The 27,287-nt window shown below is 38.5% G+C and overlaps 1 protein-coding gene across 1 annotated transcript in view; it reads left to right on the forward strand.

Annotated features, from left to right (window-relative positions):
* LOC150080557 (tetratricopeptide repeat protein 28) overlaps positions 1 to 27,287 on the forward strand; it is a 305,395-nt gene that overhangs the window by 23,379 nt on the left and 254,729 nt on the right. The window contains exon 3 of the mRNA XM_090380734.1: positions 21,550 to 21,801. Coding sequence (XP_090236860.1) covers positions 21,550 to 21,801 — 252 coding nt within the window. The remainder of the gene's footprint in view (positions 1 to 21,549; positions 21,802 to 27,287) is intronic.

Consider the following 27,287-nt stretch of genomic DNA (forward strand, 5'->3'; position numbering starts at 1 on the left):
TATCGAAATACCACATTTTGTTAATAATAATGTCTATAATTCAACGTACGAATATTAATGAAACACGTAATTGTCTCTTTTTGCACCAAGTTAACTAAGGCTATTAGGAGTTAGTACATTCTGGTCTGTTTGCCTCCTCTGAATTCAATTCCAAATTTCCAGCGGGGGGAGAGAAGAACCATGCAACCCTCTACTGACTAACTCAGCTACGATATGAAAAAAAAAATATATGAAGAAACGCATAACATCCCCCCCATCGAGATAAGACCCAAACACTTGTTTTTTTATTATATATGATGAAGAAGGATAGCGACCATCGCTGATCTGCTGTCAGCAAGGATCGTTAAATTACCAAATTCCCAAAATTTGTTTCGTATTTTATCGAATACATACAGAATTCTCTGCTTTTAAGTAGATGAAGTTATTCAACCTCGTCGATTGTATGCAATGAGCCTCCAGACTGCTGGATGTTCCGTGCATAGCGACTGATCCTCTAGCAATGTAGTGGGTTCACCTTTTGTTGTTTGTTTGAAGAATATTAGGAATTTGGAGATCATTAGGAATTTCTAAATGCCATTTAAGTGACTATTGCTAAGACCATTCCATACAGGGGAAGGCGTTTTCTTGTTTCCATCTTGGTGCTTATGTCTTGAAGACACTTAACTAGCATAAACGTATTATCCAATAAAATACATTGCAGTACAAAAATAAAAGATGTAAGAAGGATGTATTAAAGGCAGAATTTTCACAGTTATAAAAAATTCCAGAACCAGGGGCTATAAATTCAAATTACAGGTGAAGAGGTTTAGGCTAGAATGTAGGAAGTTTTCTTTTAGACAGTGAGTTGTTAATTACTGGAAGAAGTTGTCTCTGCAGGTAGTTGAGGCTGACAGTTTGAAGAAATTCAAGGGTCAGCTGGATAGTTATGTTTTTGGAGTTTACAATAAATTAATCAATATAAATGTTAATCGTTATCTAAGCAATTAGTAGTCACAGGCTTGAACCCCAGTCCACTCAAAGAGCGTGGACTACTGCACTCGCGCTCCTGACCACCCGGCTACGTCAGGCCTAAACATTGATGGAGCATTTCGATGGACAGGGGTAGAATATTTCAATTAGTTCTTGTTTATAATCCGGTACGACCATCAGGTCAGTGGAGTTTACAACACGAGGAGGGAAGTGCGTAATTTGTATTTTCTTATCTATGTTTTTTTTTGGCTGGTACAGCAAAGGTTGTGGCTTCCTAGCATTATATGGCTGGTGCTAATACTAATATATAGCTTTACTTTCAGATGTTTCATTTATTGTGTTTATTTAAGAGTGCCACAACTGTTCGGCGATGCTACTACCTCATCATTTGAATGTATTTTAATAAGCAATAAACTCCCTGGTTCCTAACGGGAGAAGTAAAACCAGACTTTTACAGTCTTGCAAAAAAGAAAAGGAAAAAAGTAGAACAGTTTCACTGTTCCACATGAATTTACAATTAATCTTGCAGTGTCGTGGAAATTTCGGTTTGATGCACAAGATGGATCTTTACAGGTCGATGTGATTTGCATTGATTTTTCAAAAGTTTTCAGCTCTGACTATACTTTCTTCGTCCATTAGTTGGGACATTATGGAATTTGAAGAAAGTTACTGACACGCCTGTTCCTATACATAACTGGCCTCAATATGTGATTGTTAAAGGATGCTGATTGTCTGTCTTTAGGATTTTCTTTAGGAATTCAAGATCTTCAAAATTTCTCAAGACCTGTTTAATCGGGGTTGAGTTAGCCGATATCGGGCGAAAGGAGTAAGTTTCCTATGCTCCCATGAATGACGTGAAGAATTTTTATGGGCCTTTTTCACAACATGGCTGAGTTGTTCGTCTCAGACGAGGGTAACATGGTTTTTTCTCCCGGAAACTCGGGTTTTTCGTCCAGCAAACAGAAAATCAACCACAGAACACACGCAATTTACAAAACAGTATATACGGAGCAATATGGCCTTGGTCACTGCTGCTGTTAAAACCCAACAACAACAATAACCTTTTACGATACCCTTTTCGACTCTTTCAGTAAATTGCCTAAATCGCATTTTAAATTCCTGCAAATGTCATCGCTTGAAAGTGACCTTATAAATTTCGACTACTACCCACCCACCCACTTTAGTTTTATGGACCTTTTTGATCATTTGACAGCAACTGTTCATTCCAATAACATAAACAATCTGTAAGACTAGTTTCCTCTTCAACTGGCAAGCAAAATTTATCCACTGAAGAAGTGGAGAACGAAAATGAAAATTTTCCATTCCTACCTGATATATTAAGTCGGAGAAATGCAGAAAAGCCTATTAGACTCCACACAATTATTTCGTTTATGGAATTTTTGTCAAAACTAATGGAAATGTAATTTAAAATGAATAAAGATGTTTAGCTGTTTCTTCTACCAAATACACTTCTATTTTCCTCTACTTCTCCATCGTGATTGATTTTCCTCGCGTAAGGTTATTTCCATAAATCACTTTAAACAACAGCTTATTTGATTATATGCGTCCTGAAATAAGCGTTTAAACGCTTCTTTACGAACTCTCCGATAAGCTGCCTACCCAATTTTAAGCAAAATTACTTGGCTCATAAATTACGAGTTTAAATAAGGTGTGTCTGTACATCATCAATAATTACAGATCGTTGAAATTAGCTTAAAACGAGTATTTTTCAAAAGCAACGTAATTGTTAACGATGATCTTATCTGTCTATTAAGTTTATTATCTAACGTGAACATTTTATAGTGTTTTATAATTAGAGGTAGTTTGGTTTTCGATAAAAAGGGATCAATACTGTTTGATGAGCGAATTTTTCTGTTCTGTCTGCATGCGTTCAACACTAATGAAAGTCGAATTGTACACAGGTTTCCGAAAGTTAAGACACACCGTGTAAAAGTACGCTTAAAAATGTATTTTAATAAATATTTAAAAAGGGATGTCATGTGGTTTGATATAAACGTACATAAATTTACAGAAACACACCAATAATTTACTGACACTCCCTTTAAATATGTTTAAATACGACATTACAGATTTAAACTTGCCGATTAAATAAGTTGTTTTAAACGTATTAATTTATATAAATATTTAAAAATGTCAGTCTTACAGTTGAACTTGGAGTGAAAAAAACTGGGAAATAATAAGGTTTAAAATTACCAAGTATAATCATGCACTGGTAATGTTCTGAAGGATTCTCAAACACAGGTCCTCGTGGGTAGCCCAGTTGGTAGAATCGCTGTCCTTTCCACACCGGGTGGAAAAGACCTGAGTTCGAGTCCCATCGATGACATGAGGAATTTTATGGGCCTTTTTCACAACGTGGCTGAGTTAGTCGGTCTCAGGCGAGGGTAACGTGGTTTTTTATCCCGGAAACTCGGGCTTTTTGTTCAGCAAACAGAAAATCAACCTCAGAACACACGGTCACACGTAATTTACAGACAATATGACCTTAGTCGCTAATGCTCCTAAAATCCTACTACAACAACAACATCCCAAACAGAAAGTAGTTTATTGCAAATCCTTAATCTTAGATGGTAAATTTGGATAAGAAACTTTGCTGACGGTTTAAAGTGGCAGGTAAGTTATAGGTTAGACTGTTGAATTATGAGAAAGGATAACGGAAACGGTGGAGTCACTATTAAAAAGTTAATATAGACAAGTTAAACAAAAGAGGCAATTTGTAATGTTAGCAATGCATTTTTTGAACAAACGACCAAAGCTGGGAAAAAGGAGAATGCAATAAGTAAAATCACTTAAAGGTGGGTTTCCTGTTTACACGTGGTGTCTAAGGAAATATTAAAGGAAGGGGAGGAGTAATCGAGACCTTTAGTAGAGTAGAATATTTTTATCCCCTTAGTGTACGGAAGGTGTAGTCTCTTAGAGTGAAGTGGCCATTTTCACACCCTCACGCTTTCTCTGACTTTTCGTCAGGCTGAGTCACTGGAAAGTGTCAACAGTATACGCACCCCTAATAGGTCATATACCTTAACCTCTACATCTGCATGTGGCAAGTACCACCTTACGGTTAAATCTCCTTTTGGAAATGATATAGTAGTGTTTTATTTGCGAGATAAAATAATGTCTAACTGGAAACTAGACTTTACACCAGGGGTGGCCAACGAGTCGATCGCGGATTTAATTTCGGTCCATCACGACGAATTTTAAATATACAGTCATCCCTCGATTTGTGCACCTTGTGCAATGAAATTTTTGGGATGGTAGATCGCGGCGCATTTTGAAGGAAAAAAAGTAGATCGCATCACATATTAAGTTGGCCACTCCTGCTTTACACTATCTCCAAAAGAAACATTTCAGAACAATCCAACTGTTTCTGAAATATTTAAAGTTCTTACTTAGTAACTAGTATTCTAAAAAAAAAAAAAACTTATTATTATGATAACCATTTAGCTGAGATATTCTGTGCGCCCTACAACCTAATCATAAAATTTTTTTTTTTTGCATTTTGCATTTTTCAGTTCCGAATTGTTTGCAAATCGTGACGAATTAAATGAGATGATTAAACATTTCCTTTATGTAGTGTTAATTCTTAGTCCCGCAAAACAGAAGCAATGATCTCTCAACCTTAGCCCTCTCAACCTTAGCAAATTTGCTACGTTCGCCGATCTGCAACGCCATGAAAAGGGAATGATTTTGATTCCAGCCAGGACAACAGGAAACGTCTAGAGGCTTTTTCAATTATGGCCGAGTTAGTTAGTCTCGGACGAGGGCTGTATGCGTTTTATTTTAATTTAAGTTTTTCAAACTTCAGATTTCCTCCTTAGCAATAAATTGATTCTGTTCGCCATATGTCATTCTGTTGGAGAAGCCTGAGTTCAAATTCTGTCGAAGGCTAGAAGAATTCTTTAAGGCTTCTTCAGTCTGAGCTGTACCTAGTCAGTTTCAGGTGGAAGGAATAGGAATTCCCTTGTGTGTTTTTCGAGTTTTTCAGCCCGCACAACATACAAGATGTCGCAATTAAGTTCCCGGACTGGTGCTGTTCGATCATGTTCAATGAGTTTGAAAATGAACAGAAGTGGTATATTGTAATTTCAAACTTCCTCTAAATACATACGTTAAAATCATTCGTTAAATGTGCAATCGATACAGCTCGATTGCACATTTAACAATATTGGGCAATCGCAACAACCGTACCGGAGGCTGGATTCGAACCATTAATTTCTTAGGCAAACATACCGACAACCGAACCAATGATATGGAATTGCATTTTGGCTTAATATCGGAGGATGTCGTTCTGTGGAGATTATGGGATCAGAGCTACTCTATTATCTAATAAAAATATTCAAATGTCGTTTCCGGCAATACTTTTTAGCTTATTTAGTTATCAAAGAACTTTCTAATTTTATCATGCAATCAAAAGCTTCCCGGAATTTACATTGCTAAAATTAAAATTTTGTCAGGTAACTGCATTAAATTATTCTATTGGTTCACCTGAGCATGAATACTTAGGCCATGTGAAGGCTATACTCTTAAAAAAAAAACAATAATAAAAAAAAAAGGAGCCATAGTGAAGGGTTTTTAATTTAAAATAAATGTAACAGTGGTATAATCCGTGATATCGGTGCAGAATTCACAATCAGAATTCATAATTTATCTAAAGCAATAACTGTAGCATCATTTAAAGTGAGTCATCTTCTTGCAAAAAAATGCAAACCATTTTCTGATGGTCAATTCATGAAAGACGCATTTTTTTTGGAAACAACAGATTCTCTTTTTGAAAATTTTAAGAAAAAAAATGAAATTAAAAGTGCAAGATCTGCAATTATCTCGAAATACAGTGATGCGAAGCATCGAAAAAAAATGAGTAAAAATGTGAGCGAACAATTGCGTGCTCATATTGCTAGTGGAGTGTCCTTTTCTTTACAACTGGATGAATCTACAGACGACAGTGATACAACTCGATTGCTCGTTTTTATTCGTAGGGTTTTTCGATAATTCTGCCACTAGAGAAGAATTGCTGGGTATGGTTTCGTTAAAAGAAAGAACTAGAGGTTTTGATATATTTAACGCATTCAAAAATTTTATTGAAAAAATTAAATTACCACTATTTAAGCTGGTATCAATAAAAACAGATGGAGCCAAAGCAATGACAGGGCGTCTTAACGGATTCATCGCATTGTGCCAAAAGGATGGTGAATTCCCAGATTTTTTGAGTTACCACTGTATCATCCACCAACAAGTTTTAGCCAGCAAAAGATTAAATTCTAAGTGTTATGGACATAGCTTTCAAAATCGTGAATTCCATCAGAGGACAATCTCTTCAAAGGAGACTTTTCAAAATGCAACTCGATGAAAATGAACTAGATATGATATTACACAGAAATGTGAGATGGCTGAGTGGGAGTAAGTTTCTACAGAGATTTCGAAATTTGCTGAATGAAATTAAAAAAAAAAAAAAATGTTGATCAAAGGGAGATGATTATCAACAGTTACAAGATACGGAGTGGTTGTGTGGTCTGGCTTTTTTAGTAGATTTAACAGTAAATTAAGTGATCTGAATTTGGAATTACAAGGAAAAAATAAAAATGTGGGTGGCATGATTAGTAGTAATATTTCTGCATATAAATATCAATTTTTGGCAATGGCTAAGGATCTCAAAGAAAAAAAATTCTATCATTTTGTAAAAATGCAAGTTCATTTGCAAAAATATCCTGTTTTTGAATTTAACAGTGAGAAATATGATTCTGAAATTGAGGAAGTTGTGGATGCTTTGAAACAATTGAAGACATTGTTCAATATATTTCTTATCCATTTAATGTCGACTTAGATACGAAAAAAAATTGAAGAAAAAAATCGCTGAGATTTTTAACATGGAGAAAATATTACTTGAAAATGAAATTATTACATTGCGAAACGATATCTTCCTAAAAGCCAGATCATCAGAAAAAGACTTTTGGAAATATTTTTGCCGAGAAAAGTACCCAATGTAAAAAAAATGCAGTGAACTTTTAAATTCCTGTTTTGGTTCCACATATTTATGCGAATCGGCCTTTTCGTATTTGAAAAAAAAAGACGAAGAATCGCTGTACTCTTACGGACTTGCATACAGAAGATTCTTTACAGTTGGCCTCATCACAGTATATTCCCGATTTTGAAAGCTTAGCAGATGACATGAAGACACGAACTTCGCATAAATTAAAAATTTAAACGCGTATGAATTTAAAATAAAAATTATGAATGAAATTTAAAGACAACATTTTTCAATATGTGTTAAGTTTTTTAATCATGTGCAATGAAATTCTTGAGATGGTAGATCGCGGCACATTTTGAAGAAAAAAAGTAGATCGCATCACAAATTAAGTTGACCACCCCTGGTCTACTGTATTGCGGTAACTATTCGTCTTGTAAGTATATTATATAATGGTTAAAATTCGAGCCTAATTTTCAATTAGTGCGAATCACATATATCATCAATGTTATTTATATATCCCTCACCCCTAGAAAAAATGTTTGGATCCGCCAGTGATTTGCACAACAAACTATTGCACTCTAACCAAAGTAGACAAAGCGTCCTACTATCCCCCCCCTCCGACTTTATAAAAAAGCTTGATTTTATTGTCAGAAAAAAAATGGTACGACCTGCAATTGCAGAGAAGTGGAAGATAGACACATGATTTGACGTTCTTGTCTTGTCTTAGTTTAAAAAAAACAGCCGATTATTATTAGCCATATGGTGTAAGGAATCCCGAGGCTTATGCTGCACCAGCAAAAAAAAAAAAAAAAAAAAAAAATTGAGTTACCCTGAGAGAGAGAGAGTGTCAGAAGTAGAAGGAAATCACCAAGAAAGAGGAGAATGATGATATCCAGCTCAGGAACCTGGGTGTGCCAAGTCCATACTCACCAGATGTGAGCCCTGGGGTTTATGTTGAATGTCACATTTCTAATTAAATATTAAAAATGATTTTGAAGTTTTCTCTCTTGTTTTATTGTATTTTTATTGCGTGTCAACAGTCAATGAAAAATAGTTCCCACCTTATCGATGTATTAGTCTCTAAAATGTGCACTTTGCATGATAATGTAGTGACCATTCGACTCTTTCGTGATAAATTTAGTTCGAAAAATAAATATTGGAATGCGATGGGATCATCGTCAGGTTCAAAGCGTGGGTTTCTCTTGGTCCTTATGAGATTGCATCGGCTTTTTAGGATGGTCTTTCCCTTACTTCTGTATCAAAGCGTGCAATTTCTGTTTCTGCCTTAACCTATACTTATCGTTTGGTGCTAAGCAAGGATAATGAGACGCCACGAGCGCTATTGGCAGCCATCAGGTCCAGTTGTAAAACATTCAGGTAGGATGAAATATTTCAGTTAGGGTTAACGGCCTTCCAACGTCATCAGCGATGGCGGAAGACATGCTAGCCGACCGGTATTACGTCCGCCTTTTAGATAATATTGTCTGCTTAGGAATGTGGTAATAAAGACTCACTTAAGTTTAAAATTATAGATACAAAACTAGGCATTGGTCATGGCTCAGGTCATGGTGGTGTTTGGAGTAAATCCCAGATTCGTATATAAAATGTGTCATTGATAAAAAAAAAAAAAAAAATATATATATATATATATTCCTTCTCCCATGTATTATTTATTCTTGACCCTTCATTCACCACTCACTTGTTTTTTATTATTCCTCCCCTCCACTAAATGTTGTACACTGTTGCATTCAGATTAGAAGCGTATTAAGCTTTTACAGCTGAATTTCCAGCTACAGATTTTTGCGAAACAAAATAATAATAATAATTAACAAAAGCTATTTCAGCTACTTGAATACTCTTTAAAAAGAATACATATAAATATCTGAATGAGGCCCTAAAGAAAATGCGGAAACTAATGCTTTTAAATACATTCTATTTGAAACGAAATTTCATTGCGAGATTCGTAATGCGATGGGTGTGTTTTGGTTGATTGTAGAAAAAATAATCTTGTTTTTGTTGATTATTAATTTTTAAATAAATACAAGTTTTTAAATAAATAAATAATTTATTTATTATCGAAAGTTATAGCTCAGAAAGCTCTGAAACTCTCCCAAAGTGCACCCCAGTCGACTGTGTGAAATTTAAAACAACCAAAATCAGGTGAAGTTGAAAAAGCAATTGGAAAAAAAAAAAAAAAAGCCACAATGGCAAGAAGAGCCTTGATCTTTTCGTCATGTCATTATCGATTGGCATACAGTATGGCTAACGATAATAACGAACGTAGCATGGTAGTCGGCGCCAGACGTGCTGGTATGAGTATCTCGTAAATTGCAACCCTGCTGGGGTTTTCGCGTAAGATTGTCTCTCGGGTGTAGCGAGATTAGTCCAATAAACAAATAACATCTAGCCAACGGCAATCCTGTGGTCATTGATGCGACATCCCAATAAGACTTGCGCAGAGTAACAGAAAGGCTACAGCCAGTCAAATAAGTTGTGTAGTCGAGTAGTACAACAGCGGTAACTAAAAATGTATTTCACAGAAATACATTTGCTTGGCCTGGCAAATCCCGGTTTTTGCCGTTTTACGCAGATGGGGGGAGGGCAGAATATCAGAATATGGTGAAAACAGCGTGAGTTCATGGACCCATCCTGTAAGGTGAAAAACGCAGGCTGATGGTGGAAAAGTAATGGTGCGAGGAGGGTTTTCGTGGCATACATTAGACCCCTTGATATCAATGGAGTAACATTTAACCAGTGGACTAGGTGCATTCCTTGATGGCTGTAGTGTCTATCTGCGAATGAAGTCTTTCAATAGGATAATTAATGTGCCATGTCACAAGGCAAGGATTGATTGTACAAAATTGGATCAAGGAACATGTTGTTGGTTTAGAGATTTATTAGGCGCATCGGTAACTATGGCCATAGTGCGCTATACATATGGTAAGTATTAATTTTATTTCCTGTCAGATAGATATAATTGCAAAAAATAGTACCAGCAAATTAGTTTTTAACTAGTTAAAGGAAGTGGTATACATTAATCACTTTTAGAAAGGTAAAAATGCTTGAGACATTTGCTTTATTGTCTAAAAGTGAAATAAGTGTAAGAGGGTTTTCTGTTGTGGCTGGAGTAAAAAGATTCTGGCGTTCTCTTGTATACTTTAGACATTCAACAAGGATATGTTTTACTGAAAGTAATGTGTTGCAGTGATGACACTCAGGGGGAGTCTCCCCTATTAATAGATAACTATGAGTGATATTTGCGTGATCTATTCGTAGGCGTGCTAATATTACCTCCTGTTGTCGAATTGAATTGAAGCTTGAAAGCCATCGCTCAAGTTTTGGGTTGATACTCCGAAGTTTATTGCTATATTGATTTTTCCATGATAATTGCCCAAGGAACATGAGAATAAATTCAGCCTACTACGGCGATCTCAGTGACCACCTGTGGTATGAGATGGAACGAGTCCTTTGGAGCACAGATCCGCAGCCATCCAATTTGCAACAACTGCGAGAGACATTTGGATAAAAATGGACTAGCATCCCTGTGGCACTCAAAACCTGGTTGAGTTCATGCCACTATGAATCCAGGCTCCTCTGAGATCTAACGGGGAACCTACTCGCTATTATATATGCATACTACTTAACAAAGTAGTGTGTGTGTATACATATACTAACTGATCACTGAATTATGATTACCTACCTAATATCGTGTGTTGGACCACCGTTCGCACGGAAAACAGCCACTATTCGCCTAGGTACTAACTCCATTAGATGTCTGAAGACGTCCGTAGGGATCTGCAAGGCTTTCCACAGTATTGGAATAGATGACGGTCTTCTTCCTATGCCTCACTTCCACACATGAGGAGTTATTCAGGAAGGGGAATGCCAGAGGTGAAGTAAACTGGCATTGAGCTAGATGATTTTGTAATAACTGAGAGGAAAGTGGAGGAAAAATTGTTGAAGATAAACATAAAAAAGGCACTCAGGGGGGATGGGATCTATCCAGTTATATTAAAGGAGGCAGCAAAGGAAGTAAGCAAACTCTTAGCCATAATTATGAGAGCTTCTTTGGACTCAGGGAAGGTACCTATAGACTGGAGATGTGCAAATGTGACCCCAATTCACAAAGGAAGATCAAAGACTGACACAAGTAATTATAGACCTGTGAGTTTAACTTCTGTTCCAGGAAAATTAATGGAGGCACTAGTTAAAGAAGCACTGCAGAATCATCTATACAAGACTTCAGTTATAGCTCAGACACAGCATGGTTTTGTAAGGGAAAGTCTTGCCTGACCAATTTGATTGGATACTATGATGCAGTCACAAAAGAACTGGATGCAGGGAATAACTTTGACTCGTCCGATCAGCATACACGTTTCCAGTCCTTCAGTGTCCAACCAGCATGTTGTTGACACCACAGCATTCGCCGTCGACAATGATCAGCGGTGAAAAGAGGGTGTCCCTTGGGTCGTCTGCTGTGGAACTCCATGCGTCTGAGTGTGCGATGCATCGTCATTTGGGATATTGTCCTTGCATTCCCCATATTGTATTGCGATGTCATCTGTCGCACAGTGACCTGCCATTGAGCCCGTACAACGCGCAGCACCCTTCACTCACCACGAACATCCACCTTGCATAATCCTTTACAGTTCTGTAGGCAGGAGGTGGTTTTATCCGTTCGACTCCATTCTTTGTACACCTTAGCTACAGCGCACCGTGAGCAACCAAGACGTGCAATCTGCGATATGGAAGCACCCAACGCACGAGTTCCAACAATCATGCTCTTTTGAAACTCCGTGATATCTTTACTACGTCCTAAACTAAGAGCTAAGCGGCATATCCCATTACGGATGGGGTGATCATAATTCAGTGGTCACAGAGTGTATATTATGCAGGGAAGAGCTCTCAAGTACTCTTGCTAGAGTTTCAGATGACGCTTTACTGATGTGTGACCCCTCGGCAGGCAGACGGGAAGGTGATCGTGAGAAAAATAGCTCCGTAACAGAGAAAATAACTACGGTATACCAGACAAGCATTCATGTCACTGGGTCCTATACGGACGAAACGCTTGGTTTATCGGATGATGTCTGTTATTTCCGAAGTCCATTAAAGCAGTAGTTTACTCACTATATTGAAAGCAAAATTTTACAATATTCAAACAAATCCAATAATAGAATTACTTGTCTATTTATACTTGGCGTACACTTGGAAAATTCAATAACTATTCCATGTGTATAAAATGTATGAGTACTGAAATATATTTATACAAAAATATCTCATGAGCCAGGAACCCAGCCCCAAATTTTCTAGTAGGAAAAGTAGGGCTGGGTTTCCCATTTTCCCACTTTAATGCCTATTGAAAGTGTCCATTTAACTGCCTATATCTTATAAATCAAAAGGAACATAACAGAATATCGATGATGTCCTATTTTATTCTTTCGAATACGTATTATAAGATACATACAGATACGTTGTGTGGGCAGTATTACGTGTTTATCAACAGTACAGAATTGAATAACACAAAATATCCGTGGAGGCCTTCCATCCACAGGCTGCAATCTTTCAGATCAATCGTAGAAAGAAAAACAATCTCACTTCTTCGTCCATCCCTTTGACCAATTCTTCTGCCAACTTTCGTTGGAATAAATTTCTAACGCTAGTTGGAAACTTATTCCAACGCCCTACTGCAGCTCACAATGATTTTATAGGACTCGTTAAAATGTTAAAGAACAAAATAAAACTACAATTATTTTATATTGCATTATAAAGTGCAATTAAACTCCAAGAATCAATGAAGACCTTTTTTTTTTAAAAAAAAGGTTGTTTGTTATTGATAATCATTCTTATTCTACGTTGGGCTCCCAGGCTGCTCCTATCGCCCCGCCCTTCTTTGTACAGCCGAACTGTTAGCCCGAGACGTAGTGTCGCCAGCAGTGTGGTCTGGCCGCTCACTCTCTCTCTGTTGTCAATCCAGTGGTTATTAGCAGGACATTTCGACTGCAGCCAGTATGTCTACAACCATACAAGCACACGCACTCGTTATATAATTATTTTTACAGGGGCGCCGCCTGTGGGGTGCTAGGGTGGACTAGGGCTTCCAATCACACCTGTATCCCATCTGCCCAATTCGAAGTCTCACTGAGTATAAATTTGTTTATATGCCTACCATCAACTTATATTAGAGAGTTCTCTTTGAGGGGAGAAAGGATCCCTGGTGACTCAATTGGTTATTCAACACACAATCGGTGGGGTAATTTATTATTTATTTTTACTTTTATTCATATCTTATAATGATTCTATTCTAGATAATATCTAGGTTATTGTCAAGATGCGCGCTAATTAATTCAAGTCTTTTTCTGAATTTGTTGATTATTTTATGAAATAACCAACAGCATCCCAGGATAATGTGAAATGCGTTTACCAGATTGATTATACTCAAGTTTTTGGTTTATCTTCTCGTATTTGCATAGAGTGAAGTTTAACCTTTTTTATGTTTTTAAAGTCTAATGTTAAAAACATTCTTGTTTCTGAAATTAATGTAAAATATTGTAATATATTTATTTTTTTATGAAAACGATCTTTCAAATACCAATCATCTACCGCGAGCAATTATTTTGTACCTGGCCTCGCTACAGTTATTTTGCACAAGGTCCCGAAAACTCCAACGCCACCTCTGTTTGTAGAAATTAGCGACAACAGATTGCTATAAACATGGGCAGATTTAGGCTTTTTTCTAAAAAAGAATAAAAAAAAGAATCAGTTTGGTAAAACAGTTTGGGGTTCCAAATATCTCACCAAACAAAATCATTTATTTAAAGTATTATTAGAAACAAAATTTCCCTGGTCTCCTAACATTGATCTTAAAAAAGAAGAAGAAATATATAAAGCGGCTGAAGATATTCTGTCCAGTTCTTTAACATACATATCGGAAGAGTACCTGATGAATGCGAATGTTGTTTCCTGCTGGTTCCTATTACATCTCCCCAATCCTCTGGCAATTTGACGTGAGATTTTGGTTAAGCTCATATTCTGATCACATTCAAGGTACGAATGTCCTCTTACTTGGGAAAATTCAAACTGCCCACTAAAAAGTTTCAAGGAAGTAAGTAATTCGACACTGAACATAAATCATGTCTCTTCATGCGGTGGATTCATCGAAATTTACCAAAATATGTAGTTAAAGCTCATAAATTTCATTTTGGCTTCTTTAGTATAATAGATGAACTGAGCTTCAGTTACTGTTAATTTTTAGGACTCTTTTCGTCAATAGTTTTCAAAAAATAAAGGTGAAAATCCGTCAAAACGACTCCTTTAAACTTCTCATCTGATTTTGGCCATCACCAACTGTGGATTTACTAAGTTGATCACTTTCGCAATCAAAGTGCTACCTAATATATACTTATATATTCATAGAATATTTAAGTTCAAGTTATGAAGTTATGTGGAAGTTAAACATAAGAAAGCCACCTGGGGTGGATGGGATCTATACAGTTATATTAAAAGAGGCGGCAAAGGAAGTAAGAAAACCATTAGCCATAATGATGAGAGCATCCTTGGACTCAGGGGAACCCTCCACTGATTGGGGATGTGCAAATATATCCCCAATTCACAAAGTGGGATCAAAGGATGACACGAGTAATTACAGACCTGTTAGTTTAACTTCTGTTCGGGGAAAAATAATGGAGTCACTGGTTAAAAAAGCAATGCAGGATCACCTAGACAAGACTGAAGTAATAATTCAGACGTAGCATGGTTTTGTTAAGGGAAAGTCTTGTCTGGCAAATATGGTTGTATACTATGATGTGGTTACAAAGGAACGGAATGCAAAAAATAATTTGATATCGTTTTAGCATTAGCAAGGGCACATGATGCAAGAAAGTACGCTTATATAGCATCAGCCAAAAAAAAAAAAAAAAAAAAAACATATTTCACCCATCCCCTCCTCGCTCCAAATGTTTGTCAAGTTCTGCCTTGAATCTATTTAAGCTATCAACTTCTACAACGAAAGACGGACGTTTGTTCCAGCAATCAATCATCCGTTGGCTAATGGCAAACATCCGCACATCTATCCTACAACCGTCTTTCCTCAATTTTAATTTATGCCCTCTCAGGTGATTATTCTGAACAAGAGGAAAAATTCCATTAGCATTGAGCATGCTCAAATCATTCAAGGCTTTATACACCTCAATCAAATCACCTCGTAGGGCTTAGTCTCTAGACACTGTAATTTGCAAAACTTAAGCCTTTCTTCGTAAGAGCAACCCTTTGTTCTGTTCACTAATCTTGTTGCCTTTCTCTGTACTCGTTCTAACAGCTCTACATCCCTCTTAAAATGAGACCTCCAGACCTGTATACAGTACTTAAGGTGTGGCCTGACCATTGCCTTATACAACAAGGGGATAATCACCTCCTTATACAACAAGGGGATAATCACCTCCTTATCCCTGATAGAAAAATTCCTGTATATCATTGACAAGACACCATGAGCTACTCTTCCAGACCGTCTGTACTGCTCAGAAAACTTCATATCTGCCTGCACAATTATCCCCAGGTCCTTTTCATTCTCTACCACTGTCAGTGTGGTACCACAGAGTTGATACGTTACTCTGGGATTACTGCTTCCCATATGTAGTACTTTAAATTTGTCAATGTTAAACTTCATTTTCCACCTCTCAACCCATCTGCTCAGCTTTTCTAGATTCTGTTGCAGCAGTGTACTGTCATTAGTGTCATTAATAACCCAGCCAACCTTCATATTGTCTGCAAACTTGGACATTAAGCCTGATATATCATCATCAATATCATTTATAAATACAGAAAACAGTGGAACCAACACTGAACCCTGAGGAACTCCGCTAATAGCATTAGTCCACGAAAAGCAGTGTCCATTGATTACCACTCTCTGTCTTCTCCCACTCAGCCATCCATTTATCCATAGCAGCAATTTGCCTCCAATGCCACACTGCTCCAATTTGTGCAGCAGTCTTTCATGTGCAACAGTATCAAAGGCCTTTCTAAGATCCAAATACTGTATATGATATTAAAGTTATTCTTTGCATCCAGTTCCTTTGATACTGTTATTTTGTCTGACTAATTTGATTGGATACTATGTATCCAATCAAATTAGTCAGACAAGACTTCCCCTTAACAAACCCATGCTGTGTCCGAGCTATAACTGAAGTCATGTCTAGATGATCTTGCAATACTTCTTTAACCAGTGCCTCCATTAATTTCCCTTGAACAGAAGTTAAACTAACAGGTCTGTAATTACCTGTGTGTCTCTCTTTGATCCTCCTTTGTGGATTGGGGTCACATTTGCCCATTTCCCGTCCATGGGTACCTCCCCTGAGTCCAAGGAACTCATAATTATGGCTAAGAGTTTTCTTACTTCCTTTACCGCCTCCTTTAATATGACTGGATAGATTTCTTCCAAACCAGGTGCATTTCTTATGTTTACCTTCTACAATTTCTCCTCCACTTTACTCTCAGTTATTACAAGATTATCTAGCTTACTGCCAGAGTTGAATACACCTCTGGCATTCCCCTCCCTGAATAACTCCTCATGTTTGAATGTAGATGCAAAATATTCATTTAGTTTGTTAGCTACCTGAGCAGGATCATCAATAGTTGAACCATCGATATCAAGTAGACCAATCTGATTCATCCCCTTCCTTCTAGAGCTTACATAAGTAAGGAACTGTTTGCTGTTTTTCTTTGCATCCTTTGCCAAAGATTTCTCGTAATCTGCCTTCGCCTGCCTTAACTCCTTTGTAACTTGATTACAGACCAGCTTATATCTATCATATGCTTCTGTGTCACATGTTAATTTATATGTATTCCACGCATTTTTCTTCTCTGTCACATGTCTCATTAGTTCATCTGACATCCATTTAGGCCTAAACCTTGAACAATATTTCTTTGTTATGAAAAGCCTAGTAGCTTCCAAGATTAATTTTTTGAATGCTTCCCATTTTGAATTTGCTATTGGTAACATCATCAGTTGGTTCCACCGTATAGAATTTAAATACTGTCTAAGACCACCGTAGTCACCTTTACGAAAGCAAAAACCCTTCCCTTTACCCTTGATGGTAGTTACCTCTTTGAGTAAATCCCACTTCAGCAGACTGTGATCACTGCCACCTAGTGGTTCCTTTACCTGCAGATTCTTGATGCATGAAGAATCACTACTGATAATCAGATGAAGAGTATTACTCCCTTTAGTTGCCTCCCGAACATGCTGCTGTAGAAATCAATCATCCAATAAATCCACAAAAGCCTTGCTAGTGTGTGACCAACTCACAAATCCCAGTCAATCTTTGGGAAATTAAAATTCCCCATTATAAGACACTCTGATTCACTCCATTTCTCTGCACAATTGCTCATTATACTCATCAGATTCATTTGACCTATAACACACACCTACTCATTTTTCCTTTCCCAGTATTTATGTCACACCAAACAGACTCAACATTGCATTGTCCACCAACATCAATTGGATGCACTTCCTTAGATTTTATGTATTTCTTAACTAACAGCATAACCCCTCCTCCCTTTCTGTCCTGTCTGCCCTTTCTGTACACATTGTACTCCCCAAATTCCAGTTCTGCACTGCTTATCGCTGTGTGACACCATGTCTATGATATCCCAAAAATATCTGCCTTTGATGTCTTGACTAACACTTCAAGCTCATTGAATTTATTTACTATACTCCTAGCATTGACGTACATGCAAGTATACTGCACCTGTTTCTACTCTTAGTTTCCCTAACACAGCCCATGTATTTACTTGTTCCACTGACTCCCAGCAGTCCTGGAAATCCCCATTGCCTTGCTTTCCAGGCTGCTGCTCAATTGCATTTCAATAGAAGTAGTGCAAGAATCACTTTTACCTCTGCCAGCGGCTACTGTTAATCTATTAGTCCGTATATCCCCCAAGCTGTCAGTTTTCCGACCCTTCTAACTCTGCCTCGTTGCATCAGCAAATATTCTTGCACCCTTTCTATTTAAGTGTATCCCATCCCTGTAGCAGCAGTCTCTCCTGTTACCAAACACAGACCAGGCTGAGAAAAATTCTACCCCTTGAGCCTTGCACAGTCTCTCCAGGGCCGAATTGATCGACAAGGCTCTCATTATGTACTCCCTTCTATCGTGTCTTGGCAGAATTGCAGACACTTTCAAATTCAACCCTAACTCATGGCTTTTTTTTTTTTCAGCATTGACTTGTACTTGTTAAGTAATTCCGCCGGTTGTTGTTTGTTATTTGGTTTTTAGGAGCATTAGCAACTAAGGCCATATTGCTCCGGGAATATGCGGTGGTCATTCCTGGCCTTTCTGCATCCTCCGTATTTGGTGGTCACGGGCTCGAACCCCGGGCTAATCAAGAAGCGTGTGCTACGCACTGCTGCACCTGGCTACGGAGGCGCCAATTCCTCCGGTCTCCTACTCTTAATATCATTAGTGCCAAAGTGTATAACATATATTTGGATTTCAGGAAAGCTTTTGATACTGTTGCACTTGGAAGACTGCTGTACAGATTGGAGCAGTATGGTATTAAGGACAAGTTGCTACAATGGATAAAAGGGTGGTTGAGTGGGAGAAGACAGAGAGTGGTAATCAATGGACGCTGCTCTTCGTAGGTTAATGTTATTAGTGGAGCCCTCAGGGTTCGGTGTTGAGTCCACCGTTGTTTTGTATATTTATTAATGATACTGATGAATGTATATCAGGCTTAGTGTCCAAGTTTGCAGATGATACAAAGGTAATTACTGGGTGCTGCTCTTCGTGGACTAATGTTATTAGTGGAGTCCCACAGGGTTCGGTGTTGGGTCCTCTGTTGTTTTGTATATTTATCAATGACATTGATGAAGGTATATTAGGCTTAATATCGAAGTTTGCAGATGATACGAAGGTTGGCAGGGTTCTTAATGACACTAATGGCAGTGTGCTACTGCAACAGGATATAGAAAAGTTGGGTAGATGGGCTGAGAAGTGGCAACTGAAGTTTCACATTGACAAATGCAAAGTACTGCATATGGGTAGAAGTAACCCCAGAGGAACGTACCAACTGTGTGATACTACACTCAGGAAAGGGGAAAAGACCTGGGGGTAATTGCGCAGTAAGATATGAAGTTTTCTGAACAGTGCAGACAAGCTGCCAGAGCAGGTCATGGGGTGTTGTCAGTGATATAGAGGAATTTTGCTAGTAGCGAAAAGGAGATGATTATCCCTTTACATGGGGTAATGGTCAGGTCACGCCTTAAGTACTTGAGCGAGTACAGAGAAGCAACAAGATTGGTGAGGGAAACGAAGGGGTTCTCTTACCAAGAAAGAGTTAAATTCTGGAAATTGCAGCGTCTGGAGACTAGGCACCTGCGAGGTGATCTGATTGAGGTTTATAAGACCTTGAATGGGTTGAGCAGACTCAATTCTGATGGGATTCTTCCGCTTGCTCAGATTATGAACCTGAGGGGGCACAGGTTCAAATTGAGGAAAGACTGTTGTAGAATAGATGTGTGGAAATTTTTCTTTAGCCAGCGGATAGTTGATTGCTGGAACAAACTTCCATCTGTCGTTGATAGCTTAAATAAATTCAAGGAGGAACTGGGACAAATTTTAGAGGGAATGGATGTGTGAAAATTTTACATTAGATCATACGCTTGCTTTCTTGCATGGCATGCCTCTACTACTACTATACTTATATTTTACGGTGGGTTATCGAATGATAAATTAAAATCAGAGAAAAAAAATTCGAGAAATGTTTCTTAAGAAACGTCTGGTCTGGATGTTTTTATTTTATACGTGACACTCAACCTTTGAATCTGTTATGTTCTTCGGGAAAATAAACTCTGTTCCTCTTTTACTAATAGTGCAGTCCTGAAAAACCTTTCTTGACGTGGTACATCAATAAAGGTTTTTCATGTGGTTTAAAATCGACCATACGTGACTTTGATTGTACTTACCTTGTACTTTCATATTGCCAATATTTCAGAGATATAATTCGAGAAACTTTTGCCACCTAGTTTCCGATTTTTTTAACAGTAGGTGGAAAACGAAAAATATGCTATCAAATGACCAAAGTGTGTGTGTGTGTGTGTGTGTGTGTGTGTATTTAATAATAGAATATAGTTTAATCCCCCTCCCAAGTAAGCCATTATGAGAATTTTGCTAATATGCTCCATATCTCGCATGAAACTGGTAAGAATCAGTAATTTATAATTATAAAAGAACGCGCGTGCGTGCCATAGTTCCGTGATGAAACCCCTCCAGGCTGCTAAGACAGCTCCTGTGGTTTTGTCATCTTTTCTTTTTCTTTTCTTAAGTTGCAATAAAGATTCTCTCTCTCTCTCTCTCTCTCTCTCTCTCTCTCTCTCTCTCTCAAAGACATACAGGAATTTTGCTAGCAGGGATAATGAGGTGATTATCCCATTGTATAAAGTGGTGGTCAGAGACGTTGCCAAACGGCTATTCGTTGGGACATCTGCAAATTTGCTAATATAAAGGGATAAGGCTTGCAAAAGCTGAGTATAAAAAAAAAATCGCTGAAGAAGAGATCGAAAAATGGAGGAAAAGAGTTCTTGTCATATCTGGATGATTTGTGCAGAGAGTAAAGTCGAAAGGCTCCTTGCAAGGTCATAGTGGTCGAATAATCGACAATCCTGCCGAAATGCCAACCGAGTGGAACGGGTATTTTTCAACTATCTTTACTACTTAAACTATATCAGTGCCAAGGGGGAAACAGTGAAGCCGAGTTGAACCGTTGTAAAATAAGTGACAATAATGATATCAGAGAAGCGCCTCATCAGAAAGCTAGCGAAGGTGTAAACAAAGTTAGGCTATGAAAGTGTAAAACTCCAGGGATGGATGTATACATCCGGTTATACTGAAAAAGGCGGCAGATGAGTACATCCAACTACTGTATTTGTAATGTTAATGAGATTATCATTAGATTCTGGTTTTATTCCCCTGTGCTGGAGAAGTGCTAAGTTCCCCACAATTCAAAGGAGAAGTTAAGGAAGTGATGATGGCCAATTACAGACAAGTGAATTTGGCTTCCTGATTAACAAGATTAAAGAGGCTTTTTTTCAAGACCATCTCAACGAAAATGGTGTTCCAAATGGGTCTCAGCACGATTCGAAGGGGAGATTTTCCTGACAATGCTAAATTACTTATGACAAGATCATAAAGCAGTTGGATTAAAGAAATAACTTTTAACATGTATATCTGAATTTTAGTAAGGCTTTTGATACGGTTTCTCGTGAGAGATTATTGCATAAATTACCAGTATAGCAGGCCAGGATAACATAAAAGTTACTTTTCGCGTTATCGTGATTCTATACTTTATAAATAACATTTCTAATTTAGTAACTCATGTAACAAACTTGCGCTAGAATTTGATTCAAAAACTGTTACAACTGTTACAGGGAATGCTAGCATACTGTAATATGAAACGTCTCAAAACATTTTGACATAACGTACGTGACTTTTGAAGCTCCTCATTGTCTTATAATACGTCTTTTAGTTAGATAAATTTTTAATATAGATTTGAAATCTTAGAATTAACTCGTTTGTGGTTACGTTACTGATTTATATTTTCAGCTGGAAGTGGACTTTAAGGCCGAATCTTCCAATAAGGCTCTATTTCTAGAGAAAGTCAGACAGTCAAATGCGGCTTGTCAGAGTGGAGATTTTACAGCTGCTATTAAACTTTACACGGAGGCTATTAGTCTTGATCCGACAAATCACGTATTATATAGCAACCGCTCAGCAGCCTATATTAAGGTAACCAAGTATGGCCGAGCCTTGCAGGATGCAATTAAAGCACGCGAACTCAATCCAAAGTGGCCGAAGGTAAGTTCGTGTCAATTAATTTTACATTTTGTTATTTCAAATATTTATTATTTTACGACTGAGAATTTTTAATAGTTTTATTTTCTCAGAGTAATTTGAAGTTTAAAAAAAAATGAAGAAAACTGTGACTCTTATTTTTGTATATTTTCAACCATTTTTTTTGGATTGTAAATTTTTAAGATTTTTTTAAACAATAAAAAAAATAGTTCGAAATTTGACCACCAGAGAGCTATTCACTCCAGTACATACACTAATTATCATATTAGGGCCACCTGTAAACTACTTCATTCTCTGGTCGGTTTGTCCGTTTGGCTGGACAAAAAAAATTCAAGTTTCGCCGGGAAACCTTGTTACTTCTCCTAGGACCGACTAACTCAGATATGGACTGAAAAAAGCCCTCGTAAAAGTTTCTCGCGTCATTGACGGGTATTTGAACCCGGACCTTTTCCACCCGGTATGAAGGAAGATGATGATTATAACCACTGCGCTACACGCGAAGACATTCCTATACAGAATTTAGCTTTTGCGTTCTTTATGAAAAGGAATGAGTCTGGGATCGAAGAATTCAAGCGTTTGCTCATCATGGTCGTATTCTTTGTCGCCAAAATAAATCTTGAAACTGTAGTCATAACTTATGAAACCCAGTTGAATCAAATTTGTATTAAAATTTTGCCTAAAGATAAAACACTTTTAATGGTGATTGTACCAGCTGTTTTACTGACGAGGCCCCAAACAGTTGAGTCGATTCTTTTATTAGGTACACACCCACCCACCCTTTACATGAAGTGGAGCTTCCTTCAGCAACAGCATGGACTGCGTGTGGGAGATAATTTTCAAACTTTGCTACACGGTCGAGGTGAATGGTTCTCTAATAGGCATCTCAGACCAACCTAGTGATGATCTCTTCTCCAATGGAGCCTTTCTCTCATGGCCATTCTCAACCTCGTGTTGTTTTGCATTACAAGATTGCAAAATGGGACGATCTACGAGATTTCTTTTGATTTTTTTTTTTTTTTTTTGGTCGGATTACTTTTTCAAATCTCCTGATGTAAACGTTTGCTCAGATCGTGTCAGTGAAATTAGCATTGTAAGATGCAATTCTTTATTCCATACTCCATCTTAAAATCGTGTCCTTTATCTAAAACTTGGTTTTCCAATAAATGTGCTAAGGCTATTAAAGTTAAGAATGTTGCCTATCGCAATTGGCCTGTATCCAAATATCCAGGTTCATTTTCTGCCTACATCACAGCTCGCAACAATTGTAAAGCAGTTATTGATCACTCTAAACTACACTGCTCGACAAAATTAACAGAACAAAATGTTTTTCATGATATTTCATTGTGAAAACCAAGTTTTAGATAAAGGCCGAAGACGAATATTTGATATTATAGGCATTCTGGCAGGCAAATTTCGAGTATCTGATAGAAATCGATCTACCACCTTACAAAGTCGCACGTTATGTAATTATATTCATGCCAAAAAAACACTGTTTGCGACTACATCACTTCACTACCGTTTTTTGGCTTGGCCAATGGGACAGCCACATCTCCAGTACTCAGGATGACATCGTCGTTTAGATGATTCTTTGAGATGGCAGGCCGTTGAACGACTTGGAGGCCGTTGGAGCTGGCTCATTGGCTTATTGTGTCAAGCAGTGTCGTCTCGGCACTATGGAAGCAGTTTCTGGAGACAGGAACCATTACAAAAAGAACTGGCCAAAGTCACCTGAAGGCTACTTCAACCAGAAGAGGCCGCTATCTGGCTCTAACAGCAAGATAGAACCCTACGATGCCCTGTCATCATAAGTCTCTTGAGGTTGCTGCGGCCACAGGTGAAAGTGTTTCCAACCGGAATGTGTTAAGAAGGCTCAATTCAAGTGGACTCTACTCAAGGAAGCCAATGGTTTGTATCCCATTAACACCCGGCGTATAGGGGGAACCCTGAAGGCCGCAACAAAGTACAAATATCCCATTAACACCAAACCACCACTGATTTGTCGAAACTGGTGCCAAGAACATGTGACTTGAAGCCCTGAAAAATGGTGTTCTGTTATGAGTTCCGTTTTAGCCTACAAACAGATCTAGACGTTATTTCATCTGGAGATGAGGAATGCGTTATCAACCCTCCAACATCAGAGAAAGGAACACTTATGGTAGAAGTGGTGTTGAGTCGGAATGATGATGAACGGCCGCACTCTTCTTCATGTTTTTAATAGGGGTACCGTAACTGTGCAGAGGTACCGAGAACAGATCGTCGAACCCTATGTGCGACTTTTTAGGGATGCGGTTGTCCCAGGTTTTCTTTTCATGCACGATAACGCCACTGCACATAGAGTTAAGTGGTGGAGGAACATCTTGAAATTGAAGATATCCGACGACTGCCATGGTCAACACGATCACCAGACTTAAATCCGATGGAACTTGTGTAGGATGCCCTTGGGCGTCGCATTGCACGCCGACAGCCAACTCCTCGGTCACTTGGTGAGCTAATGTCTGCGCTGATGGAATGGGACTTGTTGCCACGGAATCTTATAGACACCCTTATATCGAGCATGGTTCACCGCTGTCAGGCCTATTTAGCCGTTGGAGGTGATCACATGACGTATTCATGTCATATGACTATATTTTCGAAAATCTTGTATCGATTTCTGTAATGTGACCTTTTTGGTAATTCTTTTTTCTTTCTTGCTGTCTCCTTATTTCATTGTTATACTATGTCACACCACCACCATACCAAATTTTGTCCTGCTTCATTGCAAGCTGCACGAGTTACACCACGTTTTCTACAAGTTCTGTTAATTTTGTCGAGCAGTGTACTGTACTTGGAGTAATGCTGACCAAGCGCTGATCTGAACTACTTATTTAAAGAGGTTTTTTCGGTACAACATGCACAGAAGTACTGTTATTCAAGGGGCCATATCATAACATAGCTATCATTATTGTTGCAATAAAGATTTCTTAATCTTCTACAAGTTCAGTTTTCGCCGTTCTCATATCGGAATCACTGACGGGAGGGAAGCCTTCCAGATAGTAACTTTCTTGTAGCTCAAATACCGAGGTTAACCATTGTAATGTTATAACGGCATCGCGGTTAGAAGCATGACCTGCTACAAATTTGTGGCATAGTCTCCAACCCGCACCGTGCCGAGGTCAATACCAACGCGTTACCACGATGCCACGACTGGTCGTTCGTTTAAAAGAGTAAGATATCTGATTATAAGTGTTTAAAAACTGGGAGCAATAAACAATTGTTTGAAACACATTGTAGGATGTGGAATGTAATGAAGATCCAATCTCAGCAGCATATCAGTTCCAAGATTACCGGCTTATCAAATAAGTAGTACCTTGCCATGACCTAGTAAGCAAAAACAGGAGCTCCATCTCAATATACGTGATTGTTACTCCACAGAACCGATAATAAAAATATAACCTCGTACATAACACGTGCTTAATAGTAAAGCATGTCGGGGTCTCTTTAATTCTCGTGCACCATAAATATACACAAATTGAAACCTAGCAGTTCTGCCATTTTGTCCACAGCCATTCAACGAGGCTTCTTATAGCGTGGAAACAATGCGGATCCGATTGCTAGCATACAAAGGTCATGCTTTAAATGAGTAGCTACCTGAAATGTGGCGTAAAAACGGGTCTGGCGAAAGGTGCTCGTGGCTGTAGCGAAGCCAGCAGGGACCAGTTATTAAGCTGCGTTAACCTTGACATTATAATCCAGGTGCTATCAAACGAACTCGCGCTCACGTGCTATAGTCCAACGCGGCTGCGGGTTACGAGGGACATAGTTACGCCTCGTGAGCTCCGAGATGTTGTAGCGGCACTGATGGCCAACGGTGATGACACACAGCCGAAATCTGGAATTATCCCGAGTTGCACGTGCACCCTGACTACCCCTGCATGGGAATCTGATCTCTGACATTCGATGCTCGTTAACATGACAGGACTCTCGCCAAAGCTCAAGTATTAAGATTAAGCGATATGGAACCGGACGAATGAACGCGATAAATACTTTGTACTACAAAGGTGGGGAGGAGGGTATGGGGGGGGAGAAGAGTTATTTTCGTTCTGCCTCCAAAGTTGCTGAAAAAAAAGACAATGTTTCATTCTCAACCGTTTCTTATCTAGAGTGTAAGTAAAATAAGAATGGATAAACTGGTGTAGAACAAATCCGGAAAACTACAAGGTTGCGAATAGTTCGTGTGTGGGTGTTGTTTATAATTTTCTACCGGGGGACGAAGACCAATGAGACATAACTATATTATAAATATAGCCTTATTATCTGTAAATTACGCGTTATTCAATGGTTCGGTTTGCCTATTTGTGGAATGAAAAACCAGAGTTTTAGTAGGGGGAAACCTCAACCCTCTCGAGACAGACTAACTCAACTACAGTGGGATAAAAACCACTGAAATGCTCCTCGCATGATGATGGAAAGTATTTCTTTACTTCGGCTGGCGATAATGTCACAGTGTGGGCGGGAATCTAACTCGGGGTCATTTTTCAAACGGTGTGAAAACAACGATGCTATCCATCTCGTTACTGCGAGGGTGCGATCGTGTGGTTCATGTTTTCTGGTCGCACGATCAACTTTTAGGGTTTATTGCCTTTTTCCGTTTTAAAAAAAAAATCATTATTTTTTTATTGAATGGTTGTTTGGTTTACTTGAACTTAATTCAGTAACTTAATTTACCTGAACTTAATATAGTAGTATACGCGTTTCAGTTGACCGCGGTTCGAGCAGCGTGATTGCTAAATACGGTTAATGATTATTTTCTTTCAAAATGGCGTTACTAAACGTTCAAATTTTTTCATCCTCAATTTAGAAACACGTTCGGATTTTTTTTTTTTGTCTTCAATTTACTGACCAGCGTCACCATCAAGCATTAATAGCCTATTACTAGTGGAATCGATCTTTGATATCCTCCCTCTGTCCCTTATATACACTGAGTGATCACTGAATTATGACCACCCCTATGAAAACTGATGCGACCCGTTGACCACGTGAGGTACGAGAGTGCGGAGTTAGTCGACCTACGTAGCACTGATAAGGTGTCAGTGGTTCAGTAGGTAGTAAAATTCCGAGCGTGATGGGTAAAAGGAAGGATTTATCGGACTTTGATAAAGGGCAGATTGTGGGAGCTTGACGAGCCGGTGCCTCGATTTCCCAAACGGCTGAACTGGTAAGGAGTTTGAGATCCGCCGTAGTTAAAGTGTACCCCAGGACTGGCGTCAAAATGGTCAAACAAAGACCCGACGGCAAAACTACAAAGGTCAATGAAAGGTTGGTGTTCGAGGTGAGCGCCGGGTCCGACGACACGAACAGGCGCAGCACTGTTGAAGAGTTGACTACCCAATACAACATGGGCCATCCCGGAGCAATATCTGGCATGACCACGCGTCGCACGCATGGGCTATACCAGCAGACGACCCCTACGGCATCACTCCTAACCAAGGTTCATCGGCGTAAAAGACTCG

The sequence above is a fragment of the Mastigoproctus giganteus genome, chromosome 9 (genome assembly GCF_048544385.1).
Source record: "Mastigoproctus giganteus isolate SK-2022 chromosome 9, ASM4854438v1, whole genome shotgun sequence".
NCBI lineage: Eukaryota > Metazoa > Arthropoda > Arachnida > Uropygi > Thelyphonidae > Mastigoproctus > Mastigoproctus giganteus.